The 22,396-nt window shown below is 40.5% G+C and overlaps 1 protein-coding gene across 2 annotated transcripts in view; it reads left to right on the top strand.

The window, feature by feature from the left end:
* Positions 1-14,085: 14,085 nt before the first annotated feature.
* The window catches only part of Vcl (vinculin), a 99,619-nt gene continuing 91,308 nt past the window's right edge, over positions 14,086-22,396 (top strand). Inside the window, exon 1 of one of the 2 annotated variants that reach the window (XM_042690116.1) lies at positions 14,086-14,369. In XM_042690116.1, the coding sequence (XP_042546050.1) occupies positions 14,202-14,369 (168 nt within the window). In that variant the 5' untranslated portion in view covers positions 14,086-14,201. The remainder of the gene's footprint in view (positions 14,370-22,396) is intronic. The other variant, XM_042690117.1, reaches the window with a different exon arrangement.

The following is a 22,396-nucleotide window of genomic DNA, read 5'->3' as shown; positions in this document are numbered from 1 at the left end:
CAGGCTCGAGCTTGTAATAAATGACTCCCATATGCTTACATCGTAATTGGCTCCTTGGTGGTCTTTGGGGGGCACGAGAGCCACTGTGCCCATCTTAAAACCTCTCTCACTCTTCTTTTTATTTTATTTTTGTCAATTGTGGGGCTTGAACTCTGGGCCTGGGCGCTGTCCCTGAGCTCTTCAGCTTAAGGCTAGCGCTCTACCACTTGAGCCATAGGGTCACTCCCAGTTTTCTGGTGGTTTATTGGAGATAAGAATCTCAAGGACTTTCCTGCCCGGGCTGGCTTTGAACTGTGATCCTCAGATTTCAGCCTCCTGAGTAGCTAGGATTACAGGCATGAGCCACTGGAGCTAGGCAAAACCTCTGTCTTTTTTTTTTTTTTTTGCCAGTTGTGGGGCCTGAACTCTGGGCCTGGGCGCTGTCCCTCAGCTCTTCAGCTCAAGGCTAGTGCTCTACCACTTGAGCCACAGTGCCACTTCCAGCTTTTTCTGCTATGTGGTGCTGAGGAATTGAACCCAGGGCCTCATGCATGCAAGGCAAGCACTTTACCACTGAGCCACCTTCCCAGCCCCCAAAACCTCTGTCTTAAAGCAAGGTTTGAATGACACTTAAATACTAGAGAGGAAACAAGAACTCCCCTAGAAAATATTCTAATATAATTACCAACAATACTCTAATGACAGTATTACGTTGTTACAGAAATCAGTCCCTACTAAGTGTGGGCTAGGGAATGTGTGGCTCAATAGTAGAAAACTTGCTTAATATGGTTGAGGTCCTGGGTTCAATCTTAATCACCACATACAAAATCAAACACAAAATGCTGGAAGGAATATGCTTAGGGGTGGTGAATAAGAGGATGCAGTGTTCAATGTCTCTCTTCTTTGGGTATTTTTAATATCTTCTCCCTAACCTGGCAGAAAACATGTAATATAACTATTTTCCTCCCTTAGGCTTGTGACATAAATAAGATGAGGGAACAGCAATGGGTATTAACTTGAATTCTTTCAACAGCAGATGGAAATAGCTAACTCAGCTAGTAGAAGCCAAAGAAAATATACTGGTTCCTATGTTTGAGTGGTTCAGGGAAAGCTCTGACTCTGTGTGTGTGTGTGTGTGTGTGTGTGTGTGTTGATTCTGGGGCTTGAACTGGGGGGCCTGGTAGCTGTCCCTGACCATTTTTGCTCAAGGCCTATACCCTATCACTTGAGCCACAGCTCCACTTCTGGTCTATTGGTGGTTAATTGGAGATAAGAGTCTCATGAACTTTCCTGCTTGGGCCAGCTTTGAACCATAATCCTCAGATCTCAGCCTTCTGAGATCTGGGATTACAGCTAGGATTACAGGTATAAGCCATGGATGCCCTGCAAGGTTTAAGCTTTAAGCATAATTGGGCTCATAAGTTCAAACAATAGGTTAAATCTAAACCTGTTTGCCTAACTCTGTACCCTAGTTCAGTGGCTTGGGCTCATTTTTCCTACTCTAGATAGACTGGTAAAAATGGCATCAGCAGTTCCAATTTAAAATCTTTCAAGTTTAGCATCTCCAACAGAGAATTAATTCTCTCATAACAATTTCAGGGTAGTAGTATTACTACTAGTAGTAGTTACTGCTAGGGTTATATGTCTGCTGTTGAATGGCTGACTGTTAAAGGAGGTGGGATATGATAATTTGCTAATTCTGGGTCATAGTCATTCCACTTTGGTAATGGAGCAGGGAGGTGGTTAGAGAAAAAAGATTACTGTAATTAAGAGTCCCACAAGAAAGAGGAGTTCTCCAAAATACAGCCCCAAATGTGTGTATGTGTTGACAAAACAATAGAAGAAACAAACTCAGTGTTAAATGTTAATGAGAGAGTGAAACAAAGCTCAATTTAGAATTTTCTACCTTTGGTTTTCTTCATGTATCAGGTTTCTTTTTTTTTTTTCTTCCTCTAATAGCTACAGTTTGTTTCAACTAATGGGATTTTTTTTCTCTTTGTTAGCTCCAAATTACATGATAATATTTTCTTTCTTTTTTCTTCCCACAGCAGTTATATTTACTACTTTCTTTATAAACCTGTGTGCTAAGTAATATTTATACACAAATATTTACACATATACTCACATGTAAAAGAAAATGGAAGATCAAGCCCCTTAGACCATTTTGTGTTGTTATCATAAAACATCAGAGGCTGAATACTTTATAAAGTAGAAATGCTTACTTATCTTACAGTTTGGGGACTGACCATCCCAGATTTGATGGCTTGTTGGATCATTTATAAAGACATTCTGGCTACATAACATGATAGATAGCATCACATGGCAAATGTCAATGTGAGAAAGATCACATAGCAAGAGAGAAAGCCAGAGAGCAGGGAGTGTTGCTCTGTGTGTGTGTGTGTGTGTGTGTGTGTGTGTGTGTGTGTGTGTGTGTGTGTGTGTGCTGATATTGGGGCTTGAACTCAGAGCCTGAGCAATGCCCCTTTGTTATTTTTGCTCAAGGCTGGTATTCTACCACTTGAGCCAATAGCTCCACCTCTAGCTTTTTGGTGGTTAGTTGGAAATAAGAAACGCATAAAATTTCTGTCTGCGCTGCCTTCAAAGTATGATCTTGAGGTCTCAACCTCTTGAATAGCTAAGGTTACAGGCATACTTTGTTTTTCTATAAGACCAAATTCATTCCTGAAGATAAGCATTAATCCTTTCATAAAGACAGTCAGTACTCAACCACTTCCTACTGAGTCCTATCAGAGACCTGGGTATCTTTCAATACCATTACAAACTTCAATATGAGTTTTGCTGGGGACAAACCGCATCAGTCACAGCAGCCTATCTGAGGAAAACAAACAACAACAACAAAAAAAAAACTTTGAGCTGGCATTGGTGGCTGAGGATCATGGCTCAAAGCCAGCCCAGGCAAGGTCTTAGTGAAACTCTTAATTGGAATTAACCACCAGAAAACCAGAAGTGGAGCTGTGGCTCAAAGTGGTAGAGTGCTAGCCTTGAGCAAAAGAGCCCAGAGACAGTGCCCAGACTGTGAATTCAAGCCTCATGACTGGAGAGAAAAAAAAAAGTTGTGAATAAAAACCCAACTTGTAGTAGGAGAAAAACAATGGAGGGGGTAACAATGCTCAACAAGAAATATACTCATTACCGTACTCATGTAACTGTAACCCCTCTGTACAGCATCTTTACAATAAAATAAAAACCCAACTTGTGAGGGTTAAGGTCCAAAAGAGCTGGAACCCTTGAAGATTGATAAATTGAACTAAAGTCATCCATTACTGAACTACAACTTCTTTGTTATGTAAGGAAAATAAATCCTTAATAGTGTATACTTCTCTACACATTGACCATTTATAGTATTCTTCATTCCTTTGTGTAGACATCATTTTCCTTCTTAGTAAAATACTTTTTCAATTTTTATATTGGTATTATAAAGATGATATAGAAAGGGTTACAGTTTTATAAGTAAAAGACTTACTTTAATATTTCTTATGATGCATGTCCACTGGTGACAACGTTTTTTACCTATGTCTCAAAAAGTTTTCATTTTGTCCTTTTCTTTCTTTCTTTCTTTCTTTTTTTGGTGATAGTACTGGGGCTTGAACTCAGGGTATTCTCCCTTAGCATTTTCTGCTTAAGACTTGTGCTCTACCACTTGAGCCACAACTCCACTTCCAGCTTTATGGTGGTTTTGGAGATAAAGAACTCACGGACTTTCCTTCCCTAGGCTGGCTTGGAATGTTGATCTCTCTGAATAGCTAGGGCTAGGATTAAAGATGTGAGCTACCAGTGTCTGTTTGCCTTCATTTTTGAAAGGTGTTTCCCTAGGCACAGAATTCTAGATGGACAGTTTTTGTTTTTTCAATACTTTAAAGATCTTACTCTCCTAACTTCTGGCTTTCATTCTTTCCAATGAGAAGTCTTTTTTTGGGTTTCAAAATCAGCTGAGTCAATTCTCATAATCTCTCCCTTCTCTCCCACTATCCCCGTCTCTCTTCTGTATCTGCAGAACTCATACTAATATAATAATACTTTTTTTTGAGCCATTGTCAGCATTGAATTCCAGGTCTTGAGTTATTACTCAGCTTTTCTAGTACTCTACTGCTTCAGCCATACCTTCACTTCCAATATTTTGCCAGTTAATTGGAGACAAGAGTCTTGGATTTGTCTGCCTGGGCTAGCTTTGAAACACTATTCTCAGATCTCAGTCTCTGGTGCCCAGGAGCCAAAGGCATTCTTAATAGAAATATTCTGTTTTTTCAATCACTTACATGGTTCATATATATATTGACTAAAACATAGTTAAACTAATTAATTGAGAGTCTTGCTATATAGCCATGTTAGCTTTAAATGCCTGATCTTCCTGAGTGTTGTGATTACAGGCATGTACTACCATGCCTGGCTAATCTTCACTATTCATCAAAAGAAAGAAAAAAAATTTAATTGCTATATTAAATCATCAGTAAAAATGGAGATGACTGTCATCAAGAGTTTTGGCCTAGTAAAGATGTAACTAATATAATCAGATAAGAAAACAAAACACAGGAATAAATATTGGAAATAAGGAGGCAAAATAAGTTTGATTTTTCAAATGCTATAACTTCATGACAGAAAACTGAAGAGAATCAACCAAATGTAAATTTTATTTATAATTAGTAATAAAATTCACTTATGGTTAACTTAAAAGTACATTTTCTTTAAATCATAAGTAATGTCTTGGGAAGGGTAAGGAAAGAAGTTTATTGAAGTTATTAACAATTGTGACTACCTAGAAATAGGTTTAATAAGATAGATATATCTTGAGCGAAAAATAACATTTTTATTAATTTTATTTATTTTAATTAAAACCTTAATTACCATATGCACAATCTATATTTGGAAATACCATTTCTAAGTATTTCCAAGAAAGGGATCTTTGAGATTTTTTTTTCAAGATTCACTTAACCACAAAACTCTTCAGCTAAGATATGACAATGATCAGTTTGTTAAAAGTTGTGCCTAGAGAAAGATGTGAATTCAGTGGCAAGGCGCTTGCTTAGCATGCCTGAGGCCCTGGGTTTGATCCCTAGCACTGAGAAAGAAAGGGGGGTGAGGTGGTGAATGAACAAAAATAAAGAAAAGAAAGGAAAAAAGAAAGAAAGGAGGTAGGAAGAAAGGGAGAGAAGAAGGAAAGGAAATGAAAGGAAAATAAGGGGAAGGAAGAAAAGAGAGTTGTGCCTGGGTTTCCTAGATATTTCTTTGGTTCCCAATCCAGTGGTGTTAATTTGATGTGTTCTTCAGTAGTTGTCAGCACATGTGAATGATGTCTACTGTAGGAGTTGGCAAGAAGCTGAGTTGCCAAAGGCTGAGAAGAGTCAGGCTGTGTGACACATACAGTTAACAAGTTAGTTGGCAAAAACTGTGGACATGGGCTTGGTAGGGTGGGGATTGGCTCAAGTGGTTAAGTTGCCTAGGACATCTGAGGCTTTGTATTCAATCCCCAGTACTGCCAACAAAACAAACAAAAAACAGGCTGTAGACAAGAAACAAGTTGAAGATTATTGAGGAACTCCTAATAATCTAGGCTGAAAGGGGATGTGAAGTAAATGGGTGCTATACTTTGTGAGAGTATTTTACTAGATTTATACATTTCAGTTTAAGATCAGAGAACTCAAACTGATTTCTGAAAATTATGACATTCCCATACCAACCAAAGAAGCTTTCTTTAGAGAGATATAAAAATGTACACTATACCAAGAATTTATCTAGAGATGGAACTGATAGGCTGTTATTCACCAGATGCTAGGTCTTGAATTGATTTGCAACAGGATCCAAAAGGACCCACACTAATAATACAACTTTCTGAATCAGACTGTCACAGAAATTTGTATTTTTCAAATGCAAATTAGTTGATTCTGAGATACACTGAACTTTAGAACTACTTACCTATATATCTGAAAGACTACATGCTCCTAAATTTTCATTTTCTTGTCTTACTATGATGCCTGGAATTTTTTTTTCTTTTCTCTTTTTGTCAGTTATGGGGCTTGAACTCTGGGCCTGGGTGCTGTCCCTCAGTTCTTCAGCTCAGGGCGAGCGCTCTACCACTTGCGCCACAGCATCACTTCTAGTTTTCTGGTGGTTTACTGGAGATAAGACCTGTTCCTTTTCAGACCTGCGCGGGTTTACCCCTCCTTAGGCAACCTGGTGTCCCGCTCCGCCCCACCCCCCCTGCCCCCCAACTTCGCTCCCGGGAGGTCACCACATTGATGCCCAACTTAGTGCCAACACCGGATCGCATAGCGCACTGCAGCCCAGAACTCCTGTACTCAAGCGATTCTCAGGGTTCAGCTTTCCGAATAGCTGGGATTACAGACGCGTGCCACTGTGCCCAGCAATTTTTGGACTGTTTTATATGCAGCAATCGAATGCACCTCCACACAATAGTGGATTCTATAAGGTAAAGATGGAGAGAATGCCTACTGGTTAGGCACCCTAAAATATTTGCCCCTTTTATCATAATAAGTGTGTTAAAACAATTATATGTGAACAAAAACAAAAAAGTTAGCTGGGCTGATCACATATATGGTATATATGTGCACACCAGAGGGAAAGCAGGAGGATGACACAGAACTAGAGGGAATCAGGGGAAAACAGCAGGACCCATCAGCTGCACTGGACATTGACCAAAATGAACTAAGCAACTCAATGGCAGCGATGGGAGATGGGAGGGAGGGAACAAGTGGGAAAGAGGGAACAGCTGATGCTATGCAAAACAAAAGAAATGCACATATCACCCAATGTGGAAGAAATAACTGTATTGCAAAGCTCGTAGAACTCATAAATGTTATAGACCATGATAGACAATTTGCTCCATGAAATTTAGAATGTGTTTGTGACTTTAACTAAGCATCACTATCACACAATACTGTGAAATTTGGGGGATTATGTAACCACTTAATCACAATAAAAAATTTGAAAAAATAAAAAAAAGGTAGCTGGTGGCCCATGCCTGTAATCCTAGCTACTCAGGAGGCTGATATCTGAGTATTGTGGCAGGAACGTCCCTGAGACTCTTATCTCCAATAAACCACCCAGAAAACAGAAAGTGGTGCAGTGGCTCAAGTGGTAGAGCACTAGCTTTGAGTTGAAGAGCTGAGAGACAATGCTCAGGCCGAGTTCAAGCCCCATGACCTACAAAAAAAAAAAAAAGGTATTTTTAAAGCATTATTTACAACATTGAAAAGTTGGAGACAACATAATGTCCAATAGTAGGAAGATGTTTAAATATAGTTTATGTAATTTTGAATATTGTATGTCTATAAAATAATGTTTTGAAGACTATCAAATGGCATGGACATATATTCTTGATATAATAATATTAACATAAAAATAAATGTTGAACACTAGAGCTAGAGGCATGGCTTGAGTGATAGACTCCCTGTCTACCAAGCCAGGCCCTTAATTCAAACCTCAGTCCTGCTCCTCATCCCTCTTGGAACTATAGTGTTCCACTTAAAAGATGTAGACTTTATGATGTGTAAATGACCTCAAGAAAATATTTGTATGAGGAAAAATTTAACATACATATAAAATATACATGAATAGAAAAAAGTGTAAAGCAACATATATTAAAATGTTATAAGCAGTTAACTCTAAGAACTGTTATGTACATTAATAGCTTACTTGGTAGCTTTCTCATATAATACATAAGAATGAAGGGTTATAAAAATGGTGAAAATTGGAAAATATGTACAACTGAAAATGACTTAAATCCACAGTGAACTTAAAAAACAGTTGGTCAAGAGAAAAGAAAAGCCAGCCAGGTGCCAGTGGCTCATGCCTATAATCCTAGCTACTTCAGGAGGCTGAGATTTGAGGATCACAGTTCAAAGCCAGCCTGGGTAAAAAAAAAAGTTCTTGTTAGGCTCTTATCTTCAGTTAACCACTCAGCAACTGGAAGTGGAGCTTTGACTCTAAGTACTAGAGTGCTAGCCTTAAACAAAAGAGCTCAGGCCCTGAGTTCAAGATCTATAACCAATGAAAAGGAAAGAGAGAGAGAGGGAGGGGGAGAGAGGAGAGAGAGAGGAGAGGAAGGACAGACAGAAAAGAAAAGAAAAAAGAGAAGAAAGCCACATTGTTTTTAAAATGATGGAGAAAATGTTTGTGGTTTTGGGTGGGGTTAGAGGGTAAAACTTGAAGTACTTGTCAGTTTGGGGAGTGGAAGGAAGTGCTGCTAACCAAGCAAGCCGCCATGAGGTTTAGATGTGGGGACGTGTAGGGAAAGGGCTGATGAGTAATCTACAGTAGAAGAGGTGTGTGTGTGTGTGTGTGTGTGTGTGTGTGTGTGTGTGTGTGTGTGTGTGTGTGTGTGTGTGTGTACTGTAGGCACACTCAGGTGGACACAAACATATAGGAGAAGATTGAGAAAATCTAAGTAAATCCTTAGACACACAACTAATATAAAGAGTTCAGAATTTAATAAAGAGCAAAGCATAAAACCCTGGAGAGAAACTGAGCATCTTAACTAAATACAGAAGGCTCAAATTTCACATTGAGTTTGGTCCTTGACTAAAATTTCCAAGAACTGTAATCACAACTCAACTGTTACTAAGTCTTAATTTCTCACTCTCTATATGAAAAGGAGGGTATTTCTCATTTTCTACCAACCTCAGAACTGGTATAGACTTCAAAGAACTGGTATAGACTTCAAAGAATTCCATGTCCCCCATTGCCAGCGTAAAAACTCATTCCTAATTATTTGTAACTTAGAAAATGCTAAATTTCTACATATCTAACAATAGGCCCTGTCATTAGTGGTCTTTAAACTAATTATATAGCCAGGAGTAATGTTGAGCTAGTCACAAATGAGAGCAAATGTCACACAGTCCTAAATGACTGTAGGTTATAATTTTGTGGAAATTTACTTTTTCATCCTTATCTTTGAGTTGCATGAACATTCACTTCAGTCTGACTAAAGTAACTGACCCGACACATGTACCCACCTCCAGACCTGCTCATTCTGGAATGTCTGCTCTATTGCCTGCCTAACCAAACATTATTCTTCCTTTGAGGGCAGATTTAGTTCTACTGTTCTATTGACTCTTCCTTATCCTTAGGTCCTTGATAATCTCCTGCTTGGAATCTGAGCAGAATGCAAGTTTCTGTGACCAGCTAGAGAAAACTGCTTTAAAAGGGCTCATATGATTAGATTAGGCCCATCTAGAGAATCTCCCTATTTTAAGGTAAAGTATATTACATAACAAACTAATTATGCTAGTAAAACCTATTACATCCATATGCTTGGGATTATGCAGACTGTTATATATACCAGAGCTGGGCAGTCTTGGGGGGACAACTTAGAATTTTGCCTACCACAATTGGTAAGACTTGTACAAGCACAAGGAGCTTTTTAGATGGGGTAAGACTTGTACAAGTACAAGGAGCTTTGTAGATGGGAAAGAAACATGCTTTAAAACCTCAAAAGTGCCGGGCGCTGGTGGCTCACACCTGTAATCCTAGCTACTCAGGAGGCTGAGATCTGAGGATCGCGGTTCAAAGCCAGCCTGGGCAGGAGAGACTGTGAGACTCCCATCTCCAATAAACCACCAGAAAACCGGAAGTGGCGCTGTAGTTCAAGTGGTAGAGTGCTCGCCTTGAGCTGAAGGGCTGAGGGACAGTGCCCAGGCCCAGAGTTCAAGCCCCACGACCGACAAAAAACAAACAAAAAAATCCCTCAAAAGTGACTCCTTTGTACAACTACTTAAAATAATTTTTGAAAATCTCTCAAAAGAGAAACTCCACTAGGAGTTTTTGGAGACTGAATTAATTTATTTGTTACCATCCCAATAATAACAATGCCTCCTTTTTAACCAAAGGTTTTGAAGATATTTTTACATAAAATCATTCCTCAGTCCTTACATTAAGTCTACAAAAATGGTGTTATACTACTTGTTCAAGGAAAGAAATTGAGGCAGAGAGAAGAAAAACCACTTGCAAGATTTATATCTCAATTGAACTGAAAAGCTGGGATATAGATTGAACAGTGATGATTCCAGGTTTGTGTTCTTTTTTTTTTTTTTTTTTTTTTGTCGGTCGTGGGGCTTGAACTCTGGGCCTGAGCGCTGTCCCTCAGCTCTTCAGCTCAAGGCGAGCGCTCTACCACTTGAGCTACAGTGCCACTTCCGGTTTTCTGGTGGTTTATTGGAGATAGGAGTCTCACGGTCTCTTCTGCCCGGGCTGGCTTTGAACCGTGATCCTCAGATCTCAGCCTCCTGAGTAGCTAGGATTACAGGCGTGAGCCACCAGCGCCCGGCAAGGTTTGTGTTCTTTATACCATTTAACCCATCTGTCTCTGGTTTCAATAGAGAAGCAGAAGGCAGGAAGGTTGATCCTGGCCCAGATTGTGGAGGGCACTTCTAACATGTGTCAAAAAAAATAGTAGAGGGCCAGGCATTGTAGTGCAGGTCCGTAATCCCATCTAGACAGCAAGGAGAGGTAGAAGGATCATAATCCTAGGCCATAATCCAGCTCCAGGTAAAATCACAAGATCCTATATTAAAAAAATGCACTAAGTGGGAAAAAAAACAAGTTTTTAGAGGGTGTATGTGAATCTGGGGGAGAAAAGAAACAGAAATGGGTATAGATTAGTCTTGGAGAATAAAATAGTATTTTAGAGGTTATTATGGCCAATAATGAGGAGCCTGGATGACAAAATTGGAGACAGGGATGATATGTTACACTTAAAAGACTAGGACATGAGCAACCCTCTGAAACTTGCTGCCAACTCGCAGGAAATATATAGAACAAAAGAAGATGTTAAATTGCTCTTAAGTATATAAATCAGCAAAGAAGGTAGCTCTCTCTTTCTCTCCCACTTTCTCTCTCTCTGTCTCTCTTTCTCTCTCTCTCCTCACCTCCCGTACCCTAACTCCCCCTATTCCTACCTAGTAATCACTGCCCTCTGCCCGACCTTGGTCAAGGTTCACTGTGTTGTCCCTTAGGGATCTAGGGTTGAGGCACGGTGGTAGTCATTTCCAGCTGGAGCTAACAGTGCCACAATATGCTTAGTGCTTAACTCAGTGGGGATAAATTATTGGGCAAGTTTCAGAGGAAGTTGCTGTATCTTTGAAGGCTACCCATCTGCTGTAGTCTGAGTAGGCAAGCCTGTGGGAAGAGGAGATGCTTGACTTGCTTTCCTTTTTTTGAGAGCTGGGGAACAAAGAATTAATCTAGCAGTTGGCAGGAGGATCCTGGCAGCTTTCTGTGAGGGTCTGTACTTATTCTAAAGGTCCAGGAACTGGAAATAGAATAATGAGTAAAAAGTCACAAGAGCAAGTTGAAGATCACTGAAGGAAATAAAGTATTTCAGTATCTCTTACAGTACTTTTCCTTATTATTATAATTATTATTTTTTGTTGGTTGTGGGGCTTGAACTCAGGGCGTGGGTGCTGTCCCTGAGCCTCTTTGTGCTCAAGGTTAGCGCTCTACCACTTCCAGTTTTTGAGTAGTTAATTCAAGATAAGAGTATCGTGGGGGCTGGGAAGGTGGCTCAGTGGTAGAGTGCTTGCCTTGCATGCCAGAGGCCCTGGGTTCGATTCTTCAGCACCACATAAGCAAAAAGAAAAAAGCTGGAAGTGGCGCTGTGGCTCAAGTGGTACAGTGCTAGCCTTGAGCTGAAGAGCTGAGGGACAGTGCCCAGGCCCAGAGTGCAGGCCCCATGGCTGGACCCAAAAAAAAAAAAAGAGTATCATGGGGACTTTTCTGCCCAGGCTACCTTTGAACCACGATACTCAGATCTCAGCTTCCTGAGTAGCTAGGATTATAGGTGAGAGCCACTAGTGCCTGGCCATTCCTTATTTTTGAACAAGGGTCTTAGATTTTCATTTTGTGATGGGCTCCATATAATGAGTAACTGGCTCTATGTGTAAACTAATATAAATTTCAGAACTTGAGTTTATCATCTATAAAATGGGGTGATAAAAACTAAATGCTGCATATTCCTGAATTTAAATAAAGGCCTATCCCAGTGTCCAGAACTTTGGATGTGCCAAGTACTTGTTAACTTAAAATAGATATAGATATAAGTTCATAGTAAACTAAAGGGAAAATATAAGCTGGTACTGGTCATTCATGCCTGTAATTCTAGCTACTCAGGAGGTTAAGATCTGAGAATCAAGGTTCAAAGACAGTCCGAGCAGGAAAGTGCATGAAACTCTATGTCCAGCTAAGCAGCAAAAAAACAGAAGTGGAGGCGTGGCTCAATTCGGAGAGTCCTAGCCTTGAGGGAAAAAGCTATTAGACAAGAGTCCAACATCTGACTTCAAGCCCCAAGTACCAACGCACAGACATACACATACACAAAGGGTAGGCATGACAAGGGAATAGTTAAGGATTTATTAATATATACAGCAGAGATAAGGGAGAGGAACTCATAATACCAAATATTTTTTTCTGGTATTTACTTATTTATTTGTAGGTCGTGGGGCTTGAACTCTAGGCCTGGGCCGTCCCTGAGCTCTTCAGCTCAAGGCTAGCACTCTATCACTTGAACCACAACACCAGTTCTGGCTTTTTTTGTTTATGTGGTGCTGAGGAATCAAACCTAGGGCCTCACGCTTGCAAGGCAAGAACTCTACCACTGAGCCACCTTCCTAGCCGCTTGAGGATCTTTTGCTTGGCGACTTTAATAAAAATCCTTCCGCCAAAAAATGAGGAAGGCTGGGCGCCAGTGGCTCACTCCTGTCATCTTAGCTACTCAGGAGGTTGAACTATGAGGATCGAGGTTCAAAGCCAGCCCAAGCAGGAAAGTCCATAAGACTCTTATCTCAAATAAATCACTCAGAAAACTGGAAGTGGCCGCTATAGCTCAAGTGGTAGATGTTAGCCTTGAGCTGAAGAGCTGACGACAGCGCCCAGACTCAATGTTCAAGCCCCACGACCAACCCAAAAAAAAAAAAAAATAAATAAAAAGAAGAGTAAGTTTGGGTAAACGGAACTTGAGGTTAGAACAACATGCAAAAGATGTCTTAAAGCATGCTCTGAGAAGATTAGGCAATTAGGTCTCACCTATTGACCTGTAAAAGGTGCATGCTTACACATTTTCACTTCACTTGTAGGTGAACAGCACAGAGATACAATAACGTTCATGCACGTTTTTTGTTTTGTCTTGCTATGCTGTCCAGGCTGGCCTTGAACTCTGGGGTGCAAGTGATTTCTCCTTCCTCTACTTCTAGAGAGATAGGACTACAGAGCTACAGAGGTTCACATCCAGGCCTGGCTTCAGGATTTTTTTTTTTAAACAATGAAAAATAGAACCCAATGGGAGACAATTATTAGGAAACTGGCTACAGAAAAAAGTTTTATTTCATGCAATGGAATATGATGCAGCCATTAAAAAGAATGAGGTCGATAAACTGAAAGATAAAAAGGTAATTTTATATGAGGAATGAAAAGGCCTTCCTCAGCTCCAGAAAACTGTTTACTCTCATTTACTTAGAAAATACATACTTAGAAGTGACTTGCATAGACAAAGGAGTAGATTACACACCCAACTGCTAAGCTGCATAGTTCTGAGGAGGGCTGGGGGAGCAGTCTGTGTTAATCAATGGGACACTCACGTTTCTCGGTGCAGTTCTGTCCTTTGGATCTTTTAGGTTTTCATGTTTTACTAAGAGGAGATGGAAAGGGTAGTTTGACGGCCTTGTGTGAAGGGAAAAGCTGAGGAGTTTTGGTTACTAAGTTTCCTCAGACTCTACCACCGGCTGAGGTGAGGAGACCCCGCCCCGCTGAGGTGATTCTGCAGATCCGAGGCGGGAGGCCGCCAGGGGGGCGGGGCCATCCGTGTCCGGCCGCCTGCTCCGCTCCCACTATGCCCTTATAAGGAGCGCCGCGCGCTGGGGCTCGGGAATCCGGTTGCAATCCCTGCGGCGCAGCCCCAATCCTAGGCCCCTCCCTTGGGAATGGGGGCGGGGCGGGACTTTGGCGGCGCCGGTGGTGTGTGGGGGGGGGGGGTGGAGGTTGAGCCTCTCGAAAAGGAGCCAATAGGAGTAGCAGCTCCGGCCTTGAGCGGCGAGGCAATTGGACGCTGCGACACGAAAGGGCGGGGCGCCCCGTGAGGTTAGTTACGCCGAGGGAAGCCCGGAGTCGCTGTTGGGAGTCTGTCTCTCCGCGGGTTCCTTTCCCCGCAGATCTTGTTCTCGGTCGCTCGCGGTTCGCCGCCCCGCTAAGTCGCCGCGATGCCGGTGTTTCATACACGCACGATTGAGAGCATCTTGGAGCCGGTGGCGCAGCAGATCTCGCACCTGGTGATTATGCACGAGGAGGGCGAGGTGGACGGCAAAGCCATTCCTGACCTCACGGCGCCCGTGGCTGCGGTGCAAGCGGCGGTCAGCAACCTAGTCCGGGTAAGCGCTCTGGGCCTAGGCCTGGGTCGGGGCTGGGGCCGAGGCCGTGGCGGGGGCGGGGCCGGGGGCGGGAGACAGCCCCCAGGTCCAGGTCTGTCTAGCAGCTTCCATTCGCGGGCCGGCTGGCAGTCTCAGTACCAAGATGATTCGGATTCGAATGTTGATTAACCCGCCCGATGACCTTGCGCAAAGCCCCCGAGCCTCTGGGAGGGAGAAGGGAGGTCTCAGTTTCCCCGTCTATAAAATGGGGGCAACCATAATGAAGCCTGCCTTGCGGGTGTGTTGTGAAGATTCTGCGAGGTGTTAGCGTGGCATTTTGCCTGTCGCTGGCGCCTACAAATGATAATTGTTAGGCAGTCCCCCCTGGGCTGGCTGTGGTTCCCCACGGAGACCGCCTTGCTCTCCACTCCTTTTTAGGCCTGTGAGTAGGGAGTGGGTTTTCCTCCCAGGGACTCTGCTTTGAAAGCCGCTGTTCTCCTTTCTAATGCTTTCTAATGCCTGGCATTCCGAGACCTGCCTGACTCCACCAGCCCACCTCTTCCCGCAGTCGCATTTCGGATCCTTTTATCCCCATTGATCTTGGAGATCTCTGGTCTATATCCACTCCTTCTCCGCAGGGTATCTTGTATTCATACCTTTACGCAGGAGACCCGTTTATTCTCCCTCTTGAACTACTGCCTTTCAATTTATTTCCTCCTCGTAGATTTCCACCTGGCTTTACCTTCTGTCAAAGGGTTTCATCCCACTGGGGCTTTTCCTGACTCGGGGGAAGTCCTGCTCTGCCCCTCCTTCTGGCAGGAAGCAAGATGGAGCTGCCAGGAGAGGCCTGTGGAATCTAAGATCTCTAGCCCCCTGCCCAAAAGAAAGCTGGGAGGTCCCCTCCCTCGGTCATACTTCCTGGTGGCCACTGGCCCTACAGGTCAATGTAGCCCACAGTTGTGACAAATAACTGAAGTGATTCCTACTGGAGATGAAACCTTCTGGAATGGGGAAAAGAGATAGCAGTCTGTTAACAGTCCTCTGGCTAATGTCACTCACTAAACTCACTCTGGGTGGTTGACTCAGACCACTGTTGCTTAGGATGAGCAACGGTGGAAAAAGTTTATACCTCGCCCTTACAGAGCTATGTAAACAGTGTGTGTTAGGATAGTTGGTAGGTAACTGTGGGTCTGGGTGGGGCTTGGACAATTTATCTGATTTGAGTAGTGCACTTAGAGAGGAACTTCAGTAGTTGAAGGTCTCCCTGGGTTTTATGAAATCTAGAGGACAGAGAAACACCACGCACCAAATTCTTGTTCTTCTTTAGAGACTCAGTAAAGATCTACTCAATAAGAATACTGTATTGACTCAGAATGTCCGTTTTTACATTGTTCTCATTCTCTTTAAAATTCATTTCACTCTGATTTCAGAGTACATTCTTAATGTAGTGCTGTCTAACATGGCTGCATTCCAGGCCTCCATTTTTCATCAAGTAGGAAACAATGTAAAGAGACAAGGTAATAGAGTCTCTATGTTGTACTTCAGGAAATGAAATCTTAAAAACCACATGTTGCACTTGGAGCACAGTTAGTGCAGTCAAGGGGTTGATATCTGGTTAGGCTATTTAGAGAAAAGTTATTTATGAGCTTCTATGCTATGAATTAATAAGCATTGAATTAATACTATATGAAGAACATTGCAATAAATTAGTGGTTCTCATATGCATGAGAATCACCAGTGGGGCTTTTCAGATATAAAAATGTCCAGCTCCCACCCCAGACATCGTGGAGAGCTCTCCAGGGGTGAGGTGAAGGCCTTTATATTTTTAGGAAGCTCCATATGTGATTGTCATAAGCAACTTGAGTTAGAAAATACTGTAATAGGCATGGAGACAAATTCAAAAGAAGTAAGGCTAGTCATAGGTTGAAAAAAAATCTCATCTAGTTACAAACTTTACAACACAATCAAAAGAAGGGTTTTGAAATTTGAAGTCCATATGAATTAGTAGAGAAAGTGGAAAGGTTTGTACTGACAGTCATGAGCAGAGGTTCTTCTAAGTCACCTCCAGGTTTTAGCAAATAGATTGTCTTGATCGTAATTCTGGAGGAAAGTTGAGAAAAATTAGAGATGAAGTCAGTGCATGGCATATGGGAAGTTTAACCGAAGACCTTATCCATCTGGATGAACAAAGAGAGTGGGAGGGGGAGCATAAGAATGGTGTGTGAGGAAGACTGTGGGTTGGCTCTGGGGAGGCCAGAAGATCTAGCTATTACTTTGATTTCTCAGTGCCAATTGTGGCTTTTGAATATATGGGTCCCATATGTGCCTCAAGTCTTAACTAGATTGTGTCTAGAGAGCAGGCCTTTATATATATAATTTTTATATAATTTATATATGTATATAATTTTCCAGTTTCTAACCTCCACATTGAGCCACAGGTGGCTTAGTAAATATTGTTGGAGAAAAAGGAACTATGGGAAGGATGAAAAATGAGAAGACCTTATAAGTTGGTTGATTATGAAGAAAATGAAGGCTTTAGATGATGCAAGGAAAATGGAGAAGGAATTAACCAGAAATGTAGTAGAAGACATAATATCTCTATAATGGACTCCTCACCTTGTTTGGGAGAAATATATGGTATTACTATAAAATAATGACTAATTTTTGAGCAAATAATCTGAAATTTGCCAGTTGGTATGGTATATACCTGTGATGTTTGCTACTCAGATCTCAGCCTCCGGCTCCCAAATTTGTTTTTTGGGGTTCAGAAAATGTATATTTTGACTGGTGGGGCATTAGTGAACCCACCTACTTCATTTACTATTTATTATTTAACATTCTTGTTCTACATGACTTTTGGATATTTGTAAAATAAAAAATTACTAGATGAGCTGGGTGTTAGTGGCTTCTCCTGTAATGTTAGCTACTCAGGAGGCTGAGATCTGAAGATTGCTGTTCAGAGCTAGTTTGGATAGGAAAATCTGTGAGACTTTTTATTTCCCATTAGCCATCCCTCTAAACTGGAAGTGGAATTGTGACTCAAAGTGGTAGAGCACTAGCCTTGAGCAAAAAGAGTTCAGGCCTTAAGTTCAAGCCCCATGGCGAACAACAACAACAACATTTACTAGATGAGCCTGGTGCCCGTGGCTCATGCCTGTAATTCTTGCTACTCAGAAGGCTGAGATCTCAGGATCACGATTCAGAGCCAGCCTGGACAGGAAAGTTTATGAGAATCTTATCTTTAATTAACCCCCAGAAAACCAGAAGTGGAGCTGTGGCTTAAAATGGTAGAGCACTATCCTTGAGCCAAAAAGCTCAGAGACAGTGCCAGGCCTGAGTTCAAGGCCCTCAAACAGCAAAAAGTTACTAAGTGAAGATGAGCTTTTCAATTGTTGGAGCATGGCCATTCATTCATTTACAAGACAGGTATTTTTAAGACCTCTTTGAATGTCAAAGAATATATGTATATGTATACACACACGAATAATACCATTTTGGGAACAGTTTTGTTGAGAAAGAATTTGCATACCATACCGCTTATTTAAAGTGTACAAGTCATTATTTTTGGATATGTTTTCCAGGTTGTGCAATAATCACTACAGTCTAATTTTAGAACATTTTGACTCTTCCAAAAGAAACCCCATACTCATTAACAGTCATTCATTGTTTTCCCCCACCTTGTTTCCCAAGCCTGGCAGCCAGCAGTTTACTTCCTGTATACTGTAGGATTTACGTGTTCTGGACATTTCATGTAAGTGGGATCATACACTATATAGGCTTTGTGTCTGGTATCCTTCACTTAATGTTTTACTTTCTTCATGGATAAAACTTCATTCTTTTTTGTTTTTCCTAAATTAGACTCTATTGTATACAGTAAGGCAACTTTAAACACAGAGAGCAAGTTCTATACAATAATAAAGGAGGAGTGAAGTGGAAGATGGAACAGAGAAAATACACAAAAGTTCCAAGAATAGGCTTCAGTAAGCAGTGTGAAGAAGTCAGAAATCTTTGTCTGCTCAATGTATGTACAGCATCGTTTATAAATTTTCTTTTCTGGCCTATAGAAAACTGTCAGTCTTTGATGTGTCCATTACAGTCATGTCAGTTTTATTAATGGGGCTTCAGATAATTTGCCTTTCACATGGCATCTGAGGGCAAGTGTTGTAACTATTCCTTAGGCTCATGAAATATTTATTTGGGGAGTTTTTGTGGCCTTGACTTTTATGGGCCTCACCCATATATCTTAGGCACTTGGGACCAGTGCTGGGACAAATAGTAGCATTGTCTTCACTTTGGGCTGATAGATGGGAAAGGGTATACTGCTCTTAAAAGAGAGTTTAGCAATTAATTTTGTCACTTTGTAACAATCAGTTTTAAACTGAAGTTACTTTTTGCTTTCATTTCTTTTGATTGGTGTTAGACTATTTTAGTTAAAAACAAGTAACAACAATGATAGATTTGTGAGTATTTCTTTTCTTAATACTTTTCTATATTTTCTTATATTTTTGTAGGATGGGTTTATTTCACATAAAATGATAATCTACAGTTCCATGTATTTTTTTCAACAAGAACATAATTTCATTTTTCTATTTTTTTCTAATTTTCAAAATTATATAATTCATGTATTAAGCAAAAATTAGTAAAGTAAATAGGAATGTTTATATAACCTTTTACAGTTCATGGAATACTGTCACGTTGGTGATTTTAAAGCAGTCCTGTAGGTAGCTATTGTGGGGTCCCCATTTTATAGATGAGGAAACTGCCATTTAGAGAAATTAAATAGCTTCTCTTATAGCTTCTCTTATAGCTTGGACTCAAATTCAGGCTCTCCTAGTCAAGATTCTCTGCATTTTTCACTCCATTGTTCCATCTAGTGGAGGGAACATCTAGCTTTTGGGTGACATGAGGCCCATAAAATCATTTGATACATGATTGGATGGACAAATTTATGTTTCACAAATGCTTTTTGTTGGCTTCCCTGGCTATCTCTCTGTTGATAATTTTGTATGGCCTGCAAATGATGTTATAAATATCCAAATGGCCCTTGGCAGAAAAATGGATCTCCACCTTTGAGCCAAAGTCGTTAAATATCAGTGAAGGTTCTCTACCTTGACTCAGAAGCAACAAAACTGTTGTTAGTCATAAATTCCCATTTGCCATGGGACTGGCAACAGAACCTGTTTGAAGGACCTGTGAAAATGATGTGAAAGTAGGTTTGTTTCATAGCTACACATCAGTTTCACAGCATTCTGTTGCCTGCCCTAATCAACTTCCCTCTCTTCTTCCCTTCCTCCTTTTTATCTTCTTTCTTTTCTTTCTTCCTTTCTCACTCCCTTTTCCCTTCCCTTAATCCCTACCCTCCATTTCTCTCACTCCTCTTTTCTTTTTCTTTCCTATTCCTTTCTTTTTCTTACTATTCTCCTCTAAAAAAAAAAAAAAGGGGGTGATACAAATGAGTCCCAAAGCACCTAAGCTTGAAAAAGCAGATCAAGGATTATTATTTTTTTCGTGGTGCTAGAGTTTCAACTTGGCAGGCACTATCACTGAACCTAACTTGCAACTTTTTTAGACTGGTCATTTTTGAGATATTTGAGTTTTGCTTATTGACTCTGGGGTGCACCTGGACCACAATTTGTCTATTTTGTGCAGTGCTTCTGTCTGTATCTGGGTGGCAGGTGCATACCAACGTGCCTAGTTTCTATTCTCTGAGATGAAATCTTGCAAACGTTTCTGCTTAGGCAGCCCTGGAACCATAATCTTCTTGATCTCAGGCTCCGTTGAAGCTGGAATGACAGACAAACATCCAGAGTATTAGTTGAGAAGGGGGGGTCTCAAGTGTTTGCCTAGACTGGCCTTGAACAGGGATTCTTCTGATTTTACCCTCCCAAGTAGCTAAGATTACAGACATGCACTATCAACTCCAGGCAGGGGTTGTTCTGAAAAAATAATATATATGATTGCTTAGCTCGAAGTCTGTTACAGTGAAATAGTATTTGAAATATATTTGTAGGCTCTTTGTGGAATCTACGTTTTTCCTATGAAAAATTTTGTCCTTACATTGAAAAGATTGAAGAATTTGGACAGATGTGAATTTTATTTCAGTAATATTTAACAAGTGACGGAGAGAACAGATTATTTTGAAATAGCGTATGTTTCCACAGCCATGTTTATATTTAACGTAAGCAACTTAAATGTTTGCTTATAGTTAGTTATACAGTGAAAAGTTTGTTTGTTTTTTAAACAAATAACATTGGTATAATTCTAAATGGATTAAGGAGGAGTCATTGACAGTTGCTTTGCTTCACCCCTCCTGTTTCAGGCACCATGTAAGGATAGCACTAGGTAAAAACTACTTTTGGACATAGAACTCATTTAGGTTTTAATATTTCTTCTATGTTTGTTTTTTATGTTTTTTTTACATATTTAGTTATTGGTCATTTATATGGGTATAAAATGTTTTATATATGTTATAGAAAGGATAATCATTTAACAAATTTTCTGTTGACTTCCTGGTCTTTCTAGAACCCCTTAGGAAACAAGGGTAGATAAGAATATCCTGTCATGTCCATCTTCCCAGTCACTAGAACACATGTTTGCATGTGCCGCTTACCACACTTGTTTGGCATGTCTTCTGCAATGAGATTTTAAGTTCATTGATGGCAGGGACCATGTCTATTGTGGTCATAGATTTGCAGTACTCATTTTAAAATTGAACAAATATATGCATAGTATTCATTAGAAGTTATTATGTAACCAATATTTCTCATCCTCAGCTTGGAAACATCTGGACTAGCCAAATTTAAAATCTCATCAAATTTATAAAGGACTTTGAAAATAAATAGAGTATATGCTGAGAGGGAGGAATGACTGGCTAACAGCCCATTGTTTGAGATAACAAAAGTGTTCAGGCTATTTTGAGTGGTGATTTCTCTGTTTCAGAGTTATTTCAACTATGCAGGCCACTTACTAAATTCATAAGATGTGACTCTGTGACTGCTATCTGGCATTTGGATTTTGCATTCTCTTTTTGGGAGTGCCTTTTAAAAATTTACGGATTTAGGCCAGGTGTTGATATTTTATTTGGAGCCTTCCTGTTAGAGTGTAGCTTCATACTATGAGTCATGAATTCTTCATCAAACATCTTTTATTTCCTTGAGCCATATGGCAAGAAACAAAGGTAGTGTAAAGTTGATCTGCTGCTTTTTTTTTTTTTTTTTGCCTTCTGGCTGAGTTGGACTCATTCTTTTTGTTAAACTATATGTCATGGTCATGATAGTGGGGGATTTACAAATAAAACAGCATTAGGACACTATGAAACAAAGGAGCAGTCCTTAATGAGCAAGGATCTATCTATGTGTTCCTTTTAAGGTTTCTCTTCCTTCCTTCCTTCCTTCCTTCCTTCCTTCCTTCCTTCCTTCCTTCCTTCCTTCCTTTCTTTCTTTCTTTCTTTCTTTCTTTCTTTCTTTCTTTCTTTCTTTCTTTCTTTCTTTCTTTCTTTCTTTCTTTCTTTCTTTCTTTCTGTCATATCAGGAATTGAACTCACTGCCTCAATCTTGCTAGGCAGGTGCTCTACCCCTTGAGTCATGCCCACAGCCCTTTTCCCATTTAAGTTTTTTCTTTCTTCTTTTTTTTTTTTTTCCCAGATAGGATCTTAAGCTTTTGCTTGGTGCTAGCCTTGCACTTGTATTCTTCTACCTCTGCCTCCTGAGTAGCTGGAATTGCAGTTGTATGCCATCATGAATGGCCAAGACTATTTTTTTCCTAAGGTCTTGCTGGACTGGAGGTCTGGCTCAAACAATAGCATATCTGCCTAGCAAGTGCAAAGTACTGAGTTTAAAAAAAAAAAAAAAAGTTTTGCTGCATAGCCCAGAAGGCCTTGTATTTACAATGTTCCTCTTTCAACTTAGCAAGGCCAGGACTCATGATGAGAAAGGTTGTTCAGTCTTCTTGTTTTCAGTTAAGTCTGAAAACCTTAAACATTCTCATATGGCTGGGACTAGAAGAAGAAAATAAACTTCTGCCATGACATTTTAAGGCTTCAACAACCT

This window comes from Dipodomys spectabilis, unplaced genomic scaffold, assembly GCF_019054845.1.
Source record: "Dipodomys spectabilis isolate Male_0828 unplaced genomic scaffold, ASM1905484v1 ptg000136l, whole genome shotgun sequence".
NCBI classification, from domain to species: domain Eukaryota; kingdom Metazoa; phylum Chordata; class Mammalia; order Rodentia; family Heteromyidae; genus Dipodomys; species Dipodomys spectabilis.
The sequence above is the reverse complement of the archived record's forward strand: the minus strand, read 5'-3'. Positions and strand labels throughout refer to the sequence as shown.